The following is a 19,589-nucleotide window of genomic DNA, read 5'->3' as shown; positions in this document are numbered from 1 at the left end:
AAAGCGTTTCTGAAGAAGAGAAATTTGTTAACATTGAGTATAGATTTAAGTGTTAGGAAGTCATTTCTGAAAGTATTTGTATGGAGTGTAGCCATGTATGGAAGTGAAACATGGACGATAAATAGTTTGGACAAGAAGAGAATAGAAGCTTTTGAAATGTGGTGCTACAGAAGAATGCTGAAGATCAGATGGGTAGATCACATAACTAATGAGAAGTATGGAATAGGATTGGGGAGAAGAGAAGTTTGTGGCACAACTTGACGAGAAGAAGGGATCAGTTGGTAGGACATGTTCTGAGGCATCAAGGGATCACCAATTTGTGGCACAACTTGACGAGAAGAAGGGATCAGTTGGTAGGACATGTTCTGAGGCATCAAGGGATCACCAATTTAGTATTGGAGGGCAGCGTGGAGGGTAAAAATCGTAGAGGGAGATCAAGAGGTGAATACACTAAGCAGGTAGGTACTGGGAGATGAAGAGGCTTGTACAGGATAGAGTAGCATGGAGAGCTGCATCAAACCAGTCTCAGGACTGAAGACCACAACAAAAACAACAACAACTGTGGTGTCACCGCCAGACACCACACTTGCTAGGTGGTAGCTTTTAAATCGGCCGCGGTCCGGTAGTATACGTCGGACCCGCGTGTCGCCACTGTCAGTGATCGCAGACCAAGCGCCACCACACGGCATGTCTAGAGAGACGTACTGGCACTCGCCCCAGTTGTACAGCCGACTTTGCAAGGAAAGGTTCACTGACAAATACGCTCTCATTTGCCGAGATGATAGTTAGCATAGCCTTCAGCTACAATTGCAATGATCTAGCAAGGCGCCATTTATCTTTTGCTGGTTATCTTATAAAGCCTGTACCGTCAGACAAATGTTCTACAATTAAGGATTAAAGTTAAATATTCCAGAAGCTACGTACTTTTCTTTATAGCATTCATTACGTATCCTGTTTCAGACATCACGCCAGCCTGCGTGAGTTTAAGCGCGTGCCTTTCGGCTTCCTCTCATTGTGTCTAGGCTGTCTTGTCTAGACACAACAACAACAACAACAACAACAACATACAGTAATATTACAAGACCAATGTAACAACAGGAATTAAAGTACAGATAGTGTGCACATACTTATAAAATGCTTAGGAAAGATCATACAATTGAGCAATACAAGGAAAATGTGCACTCTTATATACAACTGCCATTAGGGCAGTTTAGGGGGCAGATAAGAAACATGTTGAATAGCTGAGGAACTGGAGGAAAGGATAGCACTATGGGACAGAGGGGAATGGAGAAAGAAAGAGGGGATGCGGGGAAAATGATACTCTAATGGTACACTTCCTCTAAATTTTATATAATAAACATAATGATATTTAAAATTACATTATAACAGAAAAGACAAACTTTTTGTGTACTATTCTCTTTTAGAGAAATAATAGAGAATAATGTACTGAAGACAAACACATTGTCACTTCTGTTATACTGGAATTTTAAATAACATCTTTTGCAATGCCTAACAGCAATTGTGCATAGCAGTGAACATTTTTCTTGTAGTGCTCACTTGCAGAAACTTCCCTATGCATATTCCAAGTACTTGTACTCAATGTGTACTTTGTTCCTTATGTTACATTGGTATTAAAATATTTATATATAAGCATTTCTAGTTTGTCTTGTTTGTAAATTTTGCCACAGTTATCTTCTCAGGATTAGTCGAAATGTGTCATAAATGAAGTATTTAGCTATCTAAGCATTTCTAAGGAATTACTACATAGCAAGTCTAGATGGTCACATACCTTACAAATGGATGACTTCATCAGTCAAATGGACAAATGTATTTGATTATCTTTTGGACCATATCATACTCATCAGACAAAATGTACACCTACTGAGCTACATTAGCTCATAGCTCATCTTCTGTCTAAAGTGTAAGGTCTCAGTAGAAGATAACTGCTTGTACCATACCTGAAGTTTTACATGAAGTACAAGTTGATGGTATGTCACCCAGTCTCTTACATTTCTGAATTGTTTCACACAGTATAGTACCAGAGGAGGCCCCATTTCACATTTCTTTCCAATGTGTGAGCTTCTCCATGAAAAATAATGGCTTTGTCATGAAAAAGTAACTCCGCATGTTCTAGTACACACCAGGTACTGAATAAATTGTTTTGTTCTCAGTCTTCTGGCTTGGCCCTCTTCTGAAGGGGTAGCCAGAATAGAGGCAGCAATTGGATTGTAACCATCCCCCGCTGAAATATCTATACCTATCTGTTGCGATAGTACTGCCATTATGTTGGTTTAGTTTGATGTTTTTCATTTGTAAAACTTCCATCCTGTTGATACCTACTTGAATCAAGGGTCCACCCAGCTGCAGCAAAGCACATCTCCACAACAGCCATTGCTGGGATTCCTATTGCCCCAAGATGATGGGCACTATTCCTTGGCATGCATGGGGCATTAGCAGCTCAGGTATAACAAGCACAATCCCGGTGTTTCTGGGGGGCTCTCCCAAAGAGTACATAACAACCCCACCACATTGCACTGGCTAATGCGTTAGGCCTTAAGCACCTATGTAAGTCTGAGTAATTATTGTACACAAAAGGTCTTTTACAGTATGGGCAGCTGCTGCTATTTAAGGCATGCTTCCAAGTTTGGAAAAATGGAGGTCAAAACCAAAACAGGACCAAAAATTACATCAGCCAAAAAAATTTGATGTAACATAAATGGATAAAGATGCAAATGAAAGAAGATGGAACCTAATGGCATATCCAGGTTAACATCAAGACTGTCACAATGGATTTGAGAGTAAGAAGTAAGGATGGTCCCAAAATGGAAGATTGTAGCACAAGAAAGGAAGTGGGTGCTGCAATAGCTTGAGGCCACCGTTAGCTTTCAAAACAGCATCCTGTCATCTTGGAATGGATAAACAAAGGTCCTGTACGGTTTTCAAAAGAATCTTAACCCATTCTTTCTGCAAAATAGTGGAAGTTCAGTAACGACAATAAAGGTGAATAGTGATCAGACACTCTCCTCTCCAAAGTAAACCACAAATGCTCCATAAAATTGATATCTGGTGACTATGCTGGTCAGGGAAGATGTGACAAATCACCCTTGTGGTCACAAAACCAGGAATGGATGATGTGAGCTATGTGAAAAGGGGCCGTGTCATCTTGGAATACAGCATCACCTTTGGGTAACAAACACTGTACTATGGGACGGACCGTATCAGCCAAAATGCTCACATAATCCTAGGCAGTAATGAAACCTTACAGAGTAACTATGGGGACCATGCAATCCCACAATATGGCCACCCACATCATCATGAACCCCACTGTATTTCACTCTTGGCACCAAGTTACCTGCATTCTAGGCTTGCGACGACACACACCACACAAACTTGGCAAAAAGTTGAAAACAGTGTGAAACAAGATTTATCTGACCAAATGAGTTTCTTCCACACTTCTATGTACAAGGTTTTATGGTTTTGGCTTCTTGTTTTTCCTTTTACACGTATTTGCATCACTGATGTGAAGTTTCGGAATTCCAACTCACCCCACAATTCCCAGCTTACAAAGATCTGCTCATGTTTTTTTTATGCTGACAGGGTATGTTAGTGTAACATTCAGTTCTACAGTGACTTTTGCAGCTGTTTTCCTCTTATTTTCCATCACAATCCTCCTCAGTGGCCATCCACAATGATCACAACTCTCATTTTTGTATGTGTTATCACTTGGCAAGTGATGTCTTCCGCTTTCCCTTTAAATGGTATCAATATTCAGTATGCTGCCTCCTGAAACACCAAACACTTCGGTTCCACTGGTTAAAGAAGGTCCCACCCTATGAGAACCAACCATGTGCCCCTGTTCGAATTCTACTAAGCACAGACATAACACACACACTACAAAGAACATTGTTACGACCATGACTCACACTTGCAACAGACATAACACAGTCACTACAAAGAACACTGTTATGGCCATGACTCACTTGCAATGTAATGAGAGCAATGCACAGGTGCCACCTGTGGTCTAACACAACAGCGTCACTTGCAGGCTTGGCTACCATCTGTCTTTATGTTCAAGCATGTATTTCTCACTGTGTTTCCATATTAATGTCCAACCCTTATGTTACCCTCAATGAGATCACAGGCCTTGTTGGAACTGACCAATGTTGACCGATACGACCACTGACAGTAACAAACCTGATTTACTTACCACTAATAAAATCAACACAATTCATATCATTGTCGACATTGTAAATCATCATAAACACAACATAAAGAAGACAAGCTGAAAAAGAATGAGGATTTGACAACTTAAATGAAACTTAACAATGGGTTGTTACTGTGCAAAACTTTGTGCCTTGTCCCTGATTACAAATGTGAAAAAATTACATAATTTTAACCAATAATGCTGCCACAGTAGTATTTTATTTAGCTGTTCTTATGGCTATGAGCCCATTTCAACACCATGGTTATTTTGAAGCTATTTGCAAAACATAAGATATTTGTACATAATTCTTGTAAGTTGTAAACCACACAGAACACACAATAGAAATAGGACCCAAACCTAAATTTTGTGGAAGAAATAGAAATTTACACTCATAAGGGCAAATAAAAAATAAATTCTTAAATGAAAAACTGAATTAAAACATAAAAATGACATCAACAATTATACTGAAATCATTAAAAATGATCATGGATAAATAATTTGGGCACAGGTAATACCACCAGGATGACAATATCACACAGAATCTTAGATTAATAAACCAGATATATATGTAGTACGTCATTACCTAGCTGTGAAGAGAAGCTGTCAATTTTAAAAATGAATCAAACATCTCAAAAATAGAGTGATCAGCAACTACAGATTAATAAAACTCCATCAGCTTATTACAATATGATAAATTTCAACAGCATCAGCATTAATAATGTATCAAGGACATAAGTACGTCCAAATCGTAACATAAAAATTAAGTTAATTGTATAGATAAAAAAAAATCTACTTATCAAGCAGTGGCAGCCCCACACATAAAAATGGTTGTAATTAGGCAAGCTTTCATAGCCAGTGGCTCATTTTTCAGGCAGAAGAGTTAAGAGGTCAAGGAAATGTACTGGAGAGGTCTAGGAATAGGGGTAGATTTCGGGAAAGTCACTCAGAACAGCAGGTCATGGGAAACTTACTGCATAGGATGAAAAGGAAAGACTGATTTTTGGGGACTGCATCAGACAAGATTTTTAAAAACCTAAGAGCTTAGAGGTGGAAGACAGGGTAATATGCAAAACAGAGATTACAGCTTAAAACATCATGATTGCGTTATTAAGAGTGAAAAGATAAGTGCACTGAATGTACCAAAGCTGGGACAGTGAGGGGGGGCAGAGAAAAGTAAGATGGGTAAGACAATGAAAGATGTAGAAAGCTAATGGATTGAAAGGAAAGAGTAGTTACTTGAAGAAATGCTAAGTTGGAACAAATTAACGTAAATGAATGCCAGGTTGGTGGCAAGAACCAAGGACATGTTGTAGCAGTAGTTGCGCCTGTGGTGTTTTGAGAAACTTTTGTCTGGGGGAAGAATCTGGATGGCACACGTTGTGAAAAAGGCACAGAGGTCATGATTGTTATGCTGTAGACCATGCTCTGCAACAGAATATTGCGTGTTGCCAGTACACATCCTCTGCTTACGCCCATTCATGCTAATTGATAATTAGGTGATAGTCATGCCAATGTAAAGGCCTAATGTGTTTACATAATACCTAGTTTGTGACATGTTTCATTTCACAGGTCGATCTCAGTTTCATAGTATATGTTTTGCCAGTTTCAGGGCTGCTATATGTGATGGTAGGAGTGCGCTTAGGGCAAGTCTTACAGTGGGGATATTCACAGCCGTAGGAGCCATAAGGTAGAGAGATGGGTGTATGAGGGACATAGTGTGACAAGAATATTGCAGAGATTGGGAGGGTGACAAAAAGCTATTCCAGATGCGGTGCGTAAAATTTCATACAGAATGGATCTCATTTCAGGGCATGATTGTAGGAAGTCATGGTCCTGTAGAAGTAGCTGATTAATACATTCCAGATCAGGTTAATACTGAGTCACCAGTGGTGTGCTCCGAAGTTGTGATTTAAAGCGATCAGCAGTACCAGGATTGGATGTGACGGCTCAGGAAATTTGCTTTTGAACTCAGCTGGTGGTGTACATAGGACTAGTGAAGGCTGAGGTGAGAATGGTGGTGTATTGCTGTAATGAGTCTACATCAGAACAAATATGTTTGCCTCAGATGCCAAGTCTGTTTGGGAGGGTATGTTTAACATGGAAAGGATGGAAACTGTCAAAACATAGTTCTGTTGTTTGTTGGTAGGTTTATTGGACGGAAGTGTGCAGCTGGCCTTCGGTGAGGGCAGGATCAACATCAAGGAAAGTGGGATGGGGTCTGGAATAGGACAATGTGAAATTTAATTGGGAGACGGTATCCAGGAATTTTAACAAGTCAGTCTCACCAGGTTCTATGTTCCCTAAAAGCTGATGACTCCATCATTATTCTCCCAGCAGATAAAGGCTCTACCACTGCAATACTTGACCGGAAGAAGTATGTTCGTGAAGGTCTATGCCAGCTGTCTGGCAACTCTACATAAAAGGCCCCTCGCAAGGACTAACACCTCAATCCGTAGAACTTTTCACCCCACCCAAACCACACACCCCACCTTTTACCTTCTTCCTAAGATCCACAAACCTAATCATCCTAGCCACAGTTGGTGGCTTCAAAGCATCCACCAAACATGTATCTGCCTTAGTTGATCAGCACCTGCAACCCATAGTACATAGACTCCTCTCTATATTAAAGACATCAACTATTTCCTACATCGTCTGAAATCCATGCCGTGTCCCACTCCCACCACATACCTTGCTTGTCACCATTGAAGCCACCTCCATCTATACCCACATCCTCCACGTACAGTCTTTCTGCTGCTGAACATTTCTTCAGTCGGTGTATACCTAATTCCAGACCTATGACATCCTTCCTACTCACCTTAATCAACTTTATACTTACCAATAACTACTTCACCTTTCAGGAGCAGACATACAAACGGATCAGAGGTATGGCGATGGCAAGCAGGACGGCTCTTTCCTACATGGATTGCTTGGAGGGGGCTTTCCTGGGATCCATAAGTCTTCAGCCCCTGGTTTGGTTTAGATACACTGATGACATTTTTACCATATGGACTCATGGTGAGGCTGACATGTTGAAATTCGTGAAATCTCTGAATACCTTCTCCCAATTAAATTTCACATCATCCTATTCCGAATACCATGCCACTTTCCTGGATGTTGATCCCACCCTTGCCGAAGGCCAGTTACACACCTCTGTCCACAGTAAACATACCAACAAACAACAGTACTTACATTTTGACAGTTGCCATCCTTTCCATGTCAAACATTCCCTCCCATACAGCCTCGGCACCCGAGGTTAACGTATTTGTTCAGATGCAGACTCTTCACAGCAATATGCTACCATTCTCACCTCAGCCTTCACTTCATGTAATTACCCCATCAGCCTAGTTCAAAAATCAAATTTCCTGGGCCATCACATCCAATCCTGGGCACTGCTGATCCCTCCAAAACACAACTCTGGGGCACATCACTGGTGACTTAGTATTATCCTGGTCTGGAAAGTATTAACCAGCTACTTTGACAGAGCCACGAGTTCCTAAAATCATGCCCTGAAAAAAAGAGATCCATTCTGTCTGAAATTTTGCTCACCACACCTAGAACAGTTTTTCATCACTCTCCCAATCTCCATGATATTCTTGTCAGACACTACGCTCCTCCAGCACCCATCTCTCCCCTACGGCTCCTACCCCAGAGACTGTCCCCACTGCAAGACTTGCCTATGCACCCTCATACCACCACCTATAGCAGCCCCGTAACTGGCAAAACATATATTATTGGGCCACCTGTGAAATGATGCATGCCATATACCAGCTGTTATGTAAACCCTGTTTGGCCTTTTACATCAGCATGATTACCATCAAATTATCAATTAGGATAAATGGATGTGGAGAGAGGGTGTATACTGGTACCACACAATATCCTGTTGTAGAGCATGCTCTACAACATGACAACCATTACCTCTGGGCCTGTTTCACCACACCACCTGGATTCTTACCCCAGGCATCAGTTTTGCAAAACTCCTCAGGTGGGAACTAGAACTACAACATGTCCTTGCTTCTCGCCACCCGTGTGGCCTTAATTTACATTAATTTCTTCTGTCTCAGCATTTCTTCAAGAAACTATTCTTTTCTTCACTCCATTTTAGTTTTCCACATCTTTCATTGTATTGCCCGACAATTTTTCAGCCCTCCCCCCCTTCCTTCCTTCCATCCCATGTCTGTTATGTACAATGCGCTGATCTTTTCACTCTTAATAGCTCATGTATGATGTTTAAGCAGTAATCTCTGTCTTACATATTACCCTGCATACCACCTTTAAGCTCTCAGATTTCCAAATCTCATCCGATGAATTCCCCAACAATCAGTCTTTCCTTCTGATCCTGTGCAGTAAGTTTCCCCCGACACGTAGTTCTGGGTGACTTTCCCATAATATACCCCTTGTCCTAGAATTCTTCAGTCCTTTTCCTTCACCCCTCTTCCTTTCCCTTCAAACCTTCTGCCTCAAGGAGCCACTGGCTACGAAAGCTTGCCTAATTATGACCTCCTTTTAAGTGTGTGTGTTTTGGCGCCACTTGGTTAGTAGATTTTTTTATGTGTTCAATTTAACTTTTCTGTCAAAAATTGATTGTTTTTGCTTTTCAGTTAGCTTGAAATTGACCATGGCATCTAAATGAGCTAACAGCAATAAGAACAGCTGAATAAAATATTATTATAGCAGCATTTTTGGTTAAAATTATTTAATGTCTTTACATGAGATTTAAAATGCTGCACGCCCACGAGAAATTAAGGGAAAAAAAAAAAAACTGTCACAATAACACAATAGATTAACACCTACGAAAAATGCAACTGCTTACCGTGGATTGTTAGTTGGTGCAGGTGTGCCAAAAGCTTTGGAAAAATCTCCAAATTCTGTGTTGTTTGTGCTTAACTCCTCTCCACTACGTGGATTAAAATCATCATCACCAGTGATAAGTGAACCATTATTACTGATGACAGTCCCACCTAATATGTCAGTCAGTAATTCACCACTATTTTTGTTTATATTATTGTTGTTTTGATGTGAAACAGTAGAATTGTTTTTCATGGGGCTGGCAGTCTGAAAAAAATAACTCAATGTTATAAAGACTTTATTGGAAACATTATCAGTAGATTGTGGTATGAAAATTTTACACTTCCCGTTTAACTGCAACCTAGAAACCAACGCCCCCTAAAATGAGCTCCAATGTCATTACGTCAATGGAACAGAGATTTCAGCATAGAACAACTTTTATTCAAATGCCATTGGTTAATGTTTTACATAAAATATTTTAAAGGTCCAGCTCCAAATGAACCATCCCCATCAGAATTCATTTAATATAAAATTTAGAAATTGCTGACAAGAGGTAAATCTGACATTTCTTTCAGTAATGCATTTCATTTGCATGTAATCTCAATACAAAAAGCAATACAACAATCACTTCGTATGTTTTAATTCTTTTTCAACACATGCCGACAAAATTTTCAGTGTGGGGATTACTAAAATGAATAGGATCTCTACATTAAAAAACAATCAAATGAAAATAGAAAACTCACCAGCAGCAGCAGCTTCAGAACAGCAAAGCAAAGCTTATTAATGTACAATACATTACTAATTTCTGTTGTGGCATTTGAGATGCCATACAGCACCCTACAGAAGTTATGAAATAATGTGTTAACATCAGAAGTAAGTTTTCAGACTTCAGGCTAGATCAGTTATTGTGTTAACAATTGAAGAGATTTGAAAATTTGTGAAGCTGGAGGTGTCAACAGTAGTAAATCAGTAATAAGGGAAGGACAGACAAATGAAAACATAAAAGGACAATTGTTAGCAAAGGAGAAACAACAAAGCAGAAGCAAGAGCTAATATATCATTTGGAAGGGAAGTGAAGATGACTACTCAATAGGATCGATTTTTGCTGTTGACAACCAATGCTTAATGGTAACCACGCGAGTTCACAGACTGAGTTCCCTATTGCAGAAAGTTTTCGCTGAATGTGTAAAGAATTCTTTGAATAAATCTTAACCCTAGGACGCCCAAGCCTTTTTTTCTAACATGGATGCCCACAGGTATTAAATAAGTTTACTGACGAAAAATTACAACTTTCAAAAGGGTTTATGTATTTTGACTAAGGCATGTTAATTGTTATAAATATCGGATTGAGTGAATAAAAAATTGACATATTACAATACAAAATACAGATGTGTTCACACACAATAGACTACTCTGAGTCCTCAACTTCAAGGCAAGAGACACTTCACAATTTTTTCTGAATGTGTGTTACACACACGTTTATGACACTGTCCACAATACTGTTTTGGTTTACTTATGTTGTTGTACTTCTGCTTTTTTGTTTTAGCTTCTCTTACACAAATATGGCACTGACCTTCCCCTGCAGGAGGCTGACGTGCTTCTGTTGTCACTTCTTTGAGTTTCTTTTGTAGAATAGTCTCCATTGATTGAACAATTTGCTTAGATAACCCTCTTGCATTGACACTTCTTTCTTCTGCCTGCAATTTCCCTAGTTCCATCCCAGCTTTCAGAAGATAGAGTTTCCGTTTGTTGTGTTTCTTTTCATTCCGTCTTTGATGTTGCTGGATGAATATGGTGGTTGCATTGATAGCACAGATGTCGATGAGAGAGTAAAATACAGATAGAGGCCATCTCTTTGTTCCCCTCTTGCAGGTGTACAATGGTATCAATTCCACATTTAGTAGAATTATAATGTGCATTTATCTTGGTTTTATTCTTCTCTCCTCTGACAGTGCCTTTATCTTGGTGAATTGTTGACAACATCAGTAAGTTTTTACTTGGTTTCGTTTTTACTATGTAGGACACCAAAGTTGCTGGAGGCCTATCTGTTGATGGGTCTGTGAACAAGAACATTGATGAATATAGCTCTCGACTTGACGTGTTCTTCATTACGTCTGGAATATGCTTCCTGTTTGACAGGAGAGTTTCTACTGTAGTAACTTTGTAGTCTTGGTATAACTCTTCCGTCAAATCCACTGATGTGTAGTATCGACCTGTAGTAATATTTCGACCAGTATTTTTCACAGGTGCTACCAGACATTTGAAGACAGCTGCTGGACCCCAGTCTTCTTTCGACAAATTCTGAACATTACCTGCATAGGACTCCATATTCAAGAAGTATCTGTCAACTGCATCGGACATCATGCATCTAAGGATGCCATACTTGCCCCATTTATCCTTCATAAATACCTTGAAAGGGGCAGCGCCCTCTAAACAAGCTGAGCATCTCATCAATGGTGAGGTGGACCCCTAGTTTATACAGTAGTGGAAATCTATCATTCACTTTGTTGAAAACATCATGGATTGCTGTGAACTTGTCTGGCTCCCTTCTTAGCTGGCGGGTACTTTTGTCATCAAACCTTATGATTGCAATAAGCTCCTTGAAACGTTCTCTTACCATAATAACCTTGTAAACTGGCCGACCCATTAGGTCTGGCCAAAGATTGTGTATACTGACAGAATTGTCCTTATTTGCCCCCATAAGTATCCGGATTCCTATAAAGGCATACAATTCTTTCTCATTACTCAAAGTAACATTTCGCCTAACTGCCCCTTCATTTGAATGTTTTACTATAACATCCATGATGTCAGGTGAAAGAAGTAACTTCAAGGCTTCTCCAGGTGAATGGCAGAAACCAGCTCGAGTTACTCCTGCCTACTCTCTTACTATATTAGCAACAGACCTCTGAGGAATTCTAGGCTGTGTGGTTACGTACCTCCTTCCAGACTTGGCCACAATAAAATCCTGATGGTCGCTACCTGAAGCTGTGCTATCTTCATCTTCTCTAACATCCACATCACTTTCCCAATCTGAATCATACTCCATAACACCATCCTCATATTCACTTGCACTCCCCAAGTCAGAATCTTCATCTAAAATTTCATTCAGAACTCTTTCTAAAGATGAGCCACATATTATTTTAGTCATTTCTAAGTCTGGGTGTGAACAGTAGGGAACTGCACTAACTCACTGCAAGTTTACAAGATAAATAACAGCTGACTGTCATCAACAATCACTTCCTCTGAAAGTAAACCGATTGTTGTGAATACCAAGAATACCAACCAACAAGAAATTAACTTGCATTGTTGTAGAGATGAGAAATACGAAATCCTACTAAGGGAAATTTTCTATAGCATGGAAGCCTAAGGACGGGGGGAGGGGGGGGGGGGGGGGGTGGACCCATAATAAGTTTATTTATTTTTCTTTCAAAGCAGGAATTTTCTATAAAATATATTGGCACTAACATTTCATAAAATAGCCAACAAACAATAACTCAAACAGAATATGTAGTATGAAAGTTACTTGGGCAAAAGCAGGGGACATAAAAAAATTGTGGATTTAATACCCCCCCCCCCCCCCAGGCGTTCTAGGGTTAATTATTTACAGTAACATTAATTTTATGGAACATTAAGAAATTTTCCACAGAATTTAAACAAATGCTTCTCAGTATTTCAGTGGGCTTCCATAACAATGGAAGAGTGCACACGTTACATACGTACTATATGATCATCTCTTAAATCTACCAAGAGAATGAAGATCCAAAGTATAAAAAAGAAACACCAGATGTACTATTGGATGTAGAAATAAGCAAGTCTCCATATTGGCAAAAATATGACCTACATGAAATTGACATGCTCAACAAAACACTGGAACAACCTTTCTAATAACAAGAAAATAATGACTGAAAAGATGTAAGTGACCAGGATATATAAATATGCTGCACAGAACTTCACTGCTGAAGGCAATGCAAAGGTACACTGCTAAAATCTCTTAAGTACAACGAATAAAAACAAGGAAACAACCCCTAGGCATCTTTTAGACATTAATCAACCTCTTAAGCTGCGATTTAAGTTCCAAGAGCCTGGGCCAAAAATGTAAATGCCAGGCCTACGAACCAGTGCACAATGCAGCAAACCGGGCCAATGATGTACCAATCATATACAAGTTATGGAATGTAAGTATATGCATAAGATCCAACTGGTTTACTTTTGAGAAATAGTTGATAAATGCCTAAGAAGTGCAAAATGTCTAAGCAGGAATATCTGGAGGACAAATGTAAGGATGTAGAAGCATGTATCACTAGGGTTAAGATAGATGCCACCTACAGGAAAATTAAAGAGATCTTTGGAGAAAAGAGAACCACCTTTATGAATATCAAGACCTCAGATGGGAAACCAGTCCGAAGCAAAGAACGGCAAACTGAAAGGTGGAAGGACTATATAGAGGGACTATACAAGGGAGATGTACTTGAGGGCAATTTTATGGAAATGGAAGAGGATGTAAATGAAGAGAAGATGGGACATATTATACTGCATGAAGAATTTGACAAACCACTGAAATATCTAAGTTGAAACCAGGCCCCTGGAGTAGACAACATTTCATTAGAGCTACTGATTGCCTTGGGAGAGCCAGCCATGACAAAACTCTTCCAGCTGGTGAGCAAGATGTACGAGACAGACTTCACGACAAATATAATAATTCCAAAGAAAGCAGGTGCTGAAAAATACTGAAACTGCAGTTTAGTAAGTCCCAGCTGCAAAATACTAAAACAAGTTCTTTAAAGAAGAGGAATGGAAAAACTGGTAGAAGCCGACACCAGGAAAGATCAGTTTAGATTCCAGTGAAATTTAGAGACACGTTACGCAATACTGACCCTATGACTTCTCAATAGAGATAGATTAAGGAAAAAACAAACCTTCATTTATAGCATTTGTAGAATTAGAGAAACATTTTGACAATATCGACTGGAATATATCTTTCAAATTATAAAGATGGCAGGGGTAAAATATAGGGAGCAAAGGCTGTTTACAGTTTGCACAGAAACCAGGTGGCAGTTATAAGAGTCAAGGGGCATGAAATGGAAGCAGTGGTGGAGAAGGGAGTGAGACAGGATTGTAGCCTATCCACGATATTATTCAGTCTCTATATTGAGCAAGCAGTAAAGAAAATGAAAGAAAAATTTGGAGTAGGAATTAAAGTCCAGGGAGCAGCCACTGTAACTCTGTCAGAGACGGCAAAGAATTTGGAAGAGCATCTGAATGAATGGACAATGCCTTGAAAGGAATTTATAAGATAAACATCAACAAATGCAAAACAAGGATAATCGAATGTAGCTGAATTAAATAAGGTGATGCTGAGGGAATTTGATTATGAAATGTGACACTTAAAGTAGTAGATGAGTTTTGCTATTTGTGTCAGCAAGCGTTTTCTGAAGGTATTGGTATGGAGTGTAGCCATGTAAGGAAATGAAAGTTGGACAATATACAGTTTAGACAAGAAGAGAATACAAGCTTTTGAAATGTGGTGCAACTGAAGAATGCTGAAGATTAGAGACATAAATCATGCACATAATAAAGCAGCACTGAACAGAATTGGAGAGAAGAGAAATTTGTGGCACAACCCGAATAGAAGAAGGGATCGGTTGGTTGCACACATTCTGAGGCATCAAGGGATCACCAATTTAGCACTGGATGGAAGCGTGGGGAGGCCAAGAGATAAATACAGTAAGCAGATTCAGAAGGATGTACGCTGCAGTAGTTACTTGGAGATGAATAGTATTGCACAGGACATAGTAGTGTGGAGAACTGCATAAAACCAGTCTTTGGATTGAAGACCACAAGAACAGTAACTTTTGATAAGTAATTGCAGCCTCATGCACTAAATGGGTTAGAAATACCACAACAGAAATACTATGAATCAATACAATATAATGTAAATCCATACCACTTATCTCCAATTTCTGAATACATTCACAATTCACATAATTAGCACTCTTACAAAAAGTAACAACATAAATCACTAACCTTCTAGGAAGTGGTATCATTCGAAACAGATGGGTACATGTCATGAAACTTTCATCTCTTCCCCCCCCCCCCCCCCATGCTGACTTTACACAGTTGTGATGGCCTTCACTCTGATGCTGTTGGGTCAATATGCTTAGGAAAATGCGCCTGATGTATTGCGTGCAGTGTCTCTGGTAACTCTCCACACAATACCTGTCCTTGTCCTTTTTAATCTGATTTGGTACATTCTGCAGTAATGATTCAGCTATTCCAATCCTTTAATCAAAGTAACTCTGTTTTTTCCTTTACTTATTTTGTTGCACAAAATGTACAAATTGAAATGACCAAAGTCAAACAAGTGAATGAAAATTTTTCAAATGCAACACTTATTGCCCTTATTATTTATGTTTTGAAAACATTTTGTGGGGATGGGTCCCTAATATTTAAGAACACATATTTTGAGATGCGAACTTGACGAAGCATGACATGTAACCGAGTGTGATGCCAAAAGATAACAAGAATTTATCACAAGCCTAGCCTGTACGGTGTGTTAACATTAATCAAACACTTTCATTAAAGCAAAAACACTAATAAGTGCTGCGCAAAACATTAGCAGCAACACTGTTGGATAATGTAACACTTTTTTTATTAATACAAGCTGACACACAGACAGGAAACGTATCTCAACACCAAAAAGTAATTAATATAAAGAAATGAAATTTAAGGAATAAATTTGTATATGTAACTACTGAAGTGATTGACATTGCGAGATCACAGGTTAATATAAGCCTGAGATAAGCTCTTGGAAATTGAAATGCTGGTACGTTAATAAGCAGTTGAACACAAGCACGCAGATGTGCATACATTGTGTTGTATAGGTGCCACACGTCTGTTCGTGGGATGGAATTCCATGGCTATTCCACTTGGTCGGTCAATACAGGAATAGTTAACACTGGTTGTGGATGACGCTGGAGTTGTCATCCAATGATGTCCCGCATGTGCTCAATTGGAGATATATCTGCTGATCGAAAAAGCCAGGTCAACATGTCAACTCTGCAGAGAGCATGTCAGGATACAACAGCAGTATGTGGGCAAATGTTATCCTGTTGGAAAACACCCCCTGGAATGGTGTCCATGAATGGCAGCACAACAGGTCGAATCACTGGCCTCCTCATAACCAATCCATGGCCATTACTGGCACCAATACAGACACAGATTTCATCGGAAAACACAACAGACCTTCACCATGCAACCCAATGAGCTCTCACTTGACACCACTGAAGTCACAAATGACGGTGGTTTGGAATCAGTGGAATGCACAATACAGGGCATGTGGCTCGGATCTGTCCTTGAAGTAATCAATTCGTAACAGTGTTTTGTGACACTGCAGTGCCAACTGTTACCCAAATTGCTGCTGCAGATGCAGTGCGATGCACCAGTCATATGCCAAATATGATGGTCTTCCCTCTCAGAAATGCCATGTGGCCATCTGAAGCCTGTTCTTGTGACCACACATTCCTGCGACTACCGCTGCCAGCAATCATGTACAGTGACTTTGTTCCCACCAAGTCTTTCTGCAATATTGCAGAAGGTAGATCAAGCTTTTCAGAGCCCTATTGCATGACCTCATTCAAACTCAGCAAGGTGGTGTTAATGGTGTGTTTGCCATCTTAAAGGCATTCTTTACTAACATCAACTCACCACGTCTAATCTCAAATGTAACTAATGCTCATGACCATTACAGAATGTATTTAAAGCAAATCTGATCTGTATCCTCATAGTGGCACTACTAGCGAAACTCACGCTACTGGGGCGAAAATTGAGTAGACATCATCTTTCAGATGTAGGAACAAATGTACAAACTTTTGTTTACATTGGACAACTCCTTCTTGGTGTTGTGATTTTTTTTCCCGTCAGTGTATTTCTATTGCAAGATTCATAATGAATATTGTCTCACTAAATAGCTTACTAAAATATGCACATTGATCCTAGGCGAAAAAGTAAACAGCTGCAATTTGCATGTAAACCCTAATCAGAAAGTTATTAAAAAACTGTTCTATTTTCACTGTCATCTACCATTAACAGAGGCACTCCTTTACGAGGTGGCTTTTATGTTTGAACATAGAACTTTTGCAGACAATTTTAATTATTTTAAAAATCTGCTCACAATTTTCAGTGGTTTACATCCTTATTTTATCTTGATTTTTATCAATGCTAATAATATTGTTAATAAACAGTTATAATCTTACCCCTGAGTTTGAATCCTTGCCATAGTGTGCTGCTGCACCCAGGTCTATCCTCTTAATAGGCTTACTGGAACGGACAGGTGTCCCAGCTGTTGGAGAACTTGCTGGCCTGTTGGACCGACGGTCACCAGAATCTAGACTGTCACTGTCCTTATCACGGTATTCACGGCCTGTCCGTCTACCTTCACCATCCGAATCCTCTCTTTCACCATCATCACTTTAAAATGTTGAATATAAATTAGCATAGCAAACAATTTTACAACTTATTTTAGATTACATTTATCACGCACGCACACACAGGAGCACATGCGCACACACCAAATGAAGTAATGGTGGCAGCAGACTAATATATTAAATGACTGCACATTGATAATATCAGGTAACACAGCAGACGCAGACATGAGTACAACATGGTAGGAAAAAGGGGGGGGCGTAGAGAGATTTAGTGTATTTCAACTGTCATTGGGGGGGGGGGGGGGGTGTAAGGAGCAGGCAAATCAAAATAAGACAGATGGAATTAGTAAGTAATCTGTTGTCTGTTGATTACTTCGAAAGTACTCACCATAACTGTTCACACATTTATACCACTGTAAGACAAGATGGTCAACACCTTCATGGAAACATGTTGCGGTTGTGTAAGGAACCATGACGGTAGCCAGTCATACGTCTCTTTGTCTGAAGTAAATTGACAGCTGCGAAGTAAATTGACAGTCGCAAATGTCTTCACAGTTATGGTACTTACTTCTGAAATAATAAACAGGTTACTTATTTTTTATTGTTAAGTTCCTCAATCAGTAAAAACAGAACCCTTACAGGATCACTTTGTTGTCTGTCCATCCGTCCATCCAACTATTAAATGCCCCTTCTTCTTCCGGAATCAGTAGAGGGTATCACACTGAAATTTATGTCACGTACTAATAGTTGTAGTCAATTTGCAGTATATAAAATTTAAGCTTCTAAGTCAATGCAGTCAAAAGATATGGTCATTTACATCACCTATTTTGATAGTTGCAAATTCACTCATCAAAACCTATAAGTGCTTCCCACTGACCTACAATTTTGAAAATTTAGCAGAAAGCACGGCATCATAGTACAAGTAAAGGAAAAAAAAAATCAAAAAATTGTTAATTTGTAATTGTGTCGTCATCGTCACCACCACCACCACCACCACCACCACCACCACCGTCTTCTTCTTCTTCTTCTTCTTCTTCTTCTTCTGCAGCTCTCCATGTTCCTCTATTTTGTTAAAACCTTTTCGTCCCTGAATAACTGCTGCAACTTACATCCTTCTGAATCTGCTTACTGTATTCATCTCTTCGTCTCCCTCTATTGTTTTTACCCACCACACTTTCATTTGCAATACTAAACTCATGAGCCCTTGATGTCCTGGAATGTGTCCTATCAACCAATCCCTTCTTCTAGTCAGTCTGTGCCACAACTTTCTTTTCTCCCAATTCTATTCTGTAGCTTCTCATTAGTTACATGATCTACCCACCAAATCTCCAACATTCTTCTGTAGCACCACATTTCAAAAACTTCTATTTTCTTTTTGTCTAAACTAATTATCGCCCATGTTTCACTTCCATACATGGCTACACTCCAGACAAGTACTTTCAAAAAGGATTCCTAACACTTAAATCTACATTGAATGCTAACAAGTTTCCTTCTTCAGAGATGCTTTTCTTGCCACTGTTAGTCTACGTTTTATAACCCCTCTACTTCATTCATTTTTTATTTTTATTTTATTTTTTGCTGTCTGAATAGCAAAGCTCATCTACTAACTTTAGCGTCTCGTCACTAATTCCATCAGCATCACCTGATTTCATTCAATTACACTCCACTATTCTTGTTGCACTTGCAACCACTGTTTTGTTTCTGTACAAGTTGTAAACAGCCTTTTGTGCCCTGTATTTTACCCCTGCTATCTTCAGAATTTCAGAGTATTCTAGTCAACATGGTCAAAAGTGTCCTCCAAGTCTACAAATGCTATAATGTTGGTTTGTTTTTCCTTAACCTATCTTCTAAGGTAAGTTGTAGCATCAGTATTGCCTCATGTGTTCCTACATTTCTATGGAATCCAAATGGATCTTCCTCAAGGTCTGCTTCCACCAGTTTTTCCATTCTTCTGTGAAGAAACTGCATTAGTATTTTGCAGCCATGACTTATTAAACTGAAAGTTCAGTAATTTTCACACCTGTCAGAAAATGCTTTCTTTGGAATTGGAATTACTAGATTCTTCTTGAAGTCTGAGGGTATTTCGCCTGTCTCACACATCTTACTCACCAGATAGAAGAGTTTTGTAATGGTTGGCTCTCCGAACGCTACCAGTAATTCTGATGGAATGTTGTCTC

The 19,589-nt window shown here is 39.3% G+C and overlaps 1 protein-coding gene across 2 annotated transcripts in view; it reads right to left on the bottom strand.

The window, feature by feature from the left end:
• LOC126474967 (clathrin interactor 1) overlaps positions 1-19,589 on the bottom strand; it is a 199,796-nt gene that overhangs the window by 114,168 nt on the left and 66,039 nt on the right. For both annotated transcript variants that reach the window (XM_050102492.1, XM_050102493.1), the window contains exons 7-8: positions 17,242-17,455; positions 9,015-9,256 (exon numbers count right to left, since the gene is read on the bottom strand). In XM_050102492.1, the coding sequence (XP_049958449.1) occupies positions 9,015-9,256; positions 17,242-17,455 (456 nt within the window). The remainder of the gene's footprint in view (positions 1-9,014; positions 9,257-17,241; positions 17,456-19,589) is intronic.

The sequence above is a fragment of the Schistocerca serialis genome, chromosome 4 (genome assembly GCF_023864345.2).
Source record: "Schistocerca serialis cubense isolate TAMUIC-IGC-003099 chromosome 4, iqSchSeri2.2, whole genome shotgun sequence".
NCBI classification, from domain to species: Eukaryota; Metazoa; Arthropoda; class Insecta; order Orthoptera; family Acrididae; genus Schistocerca; species Schistocerca serialis.
Note: the sequence above shows the minus strand (reverse complement) of the source record. Positions and strands in the feature narration are given on the sequence as shown.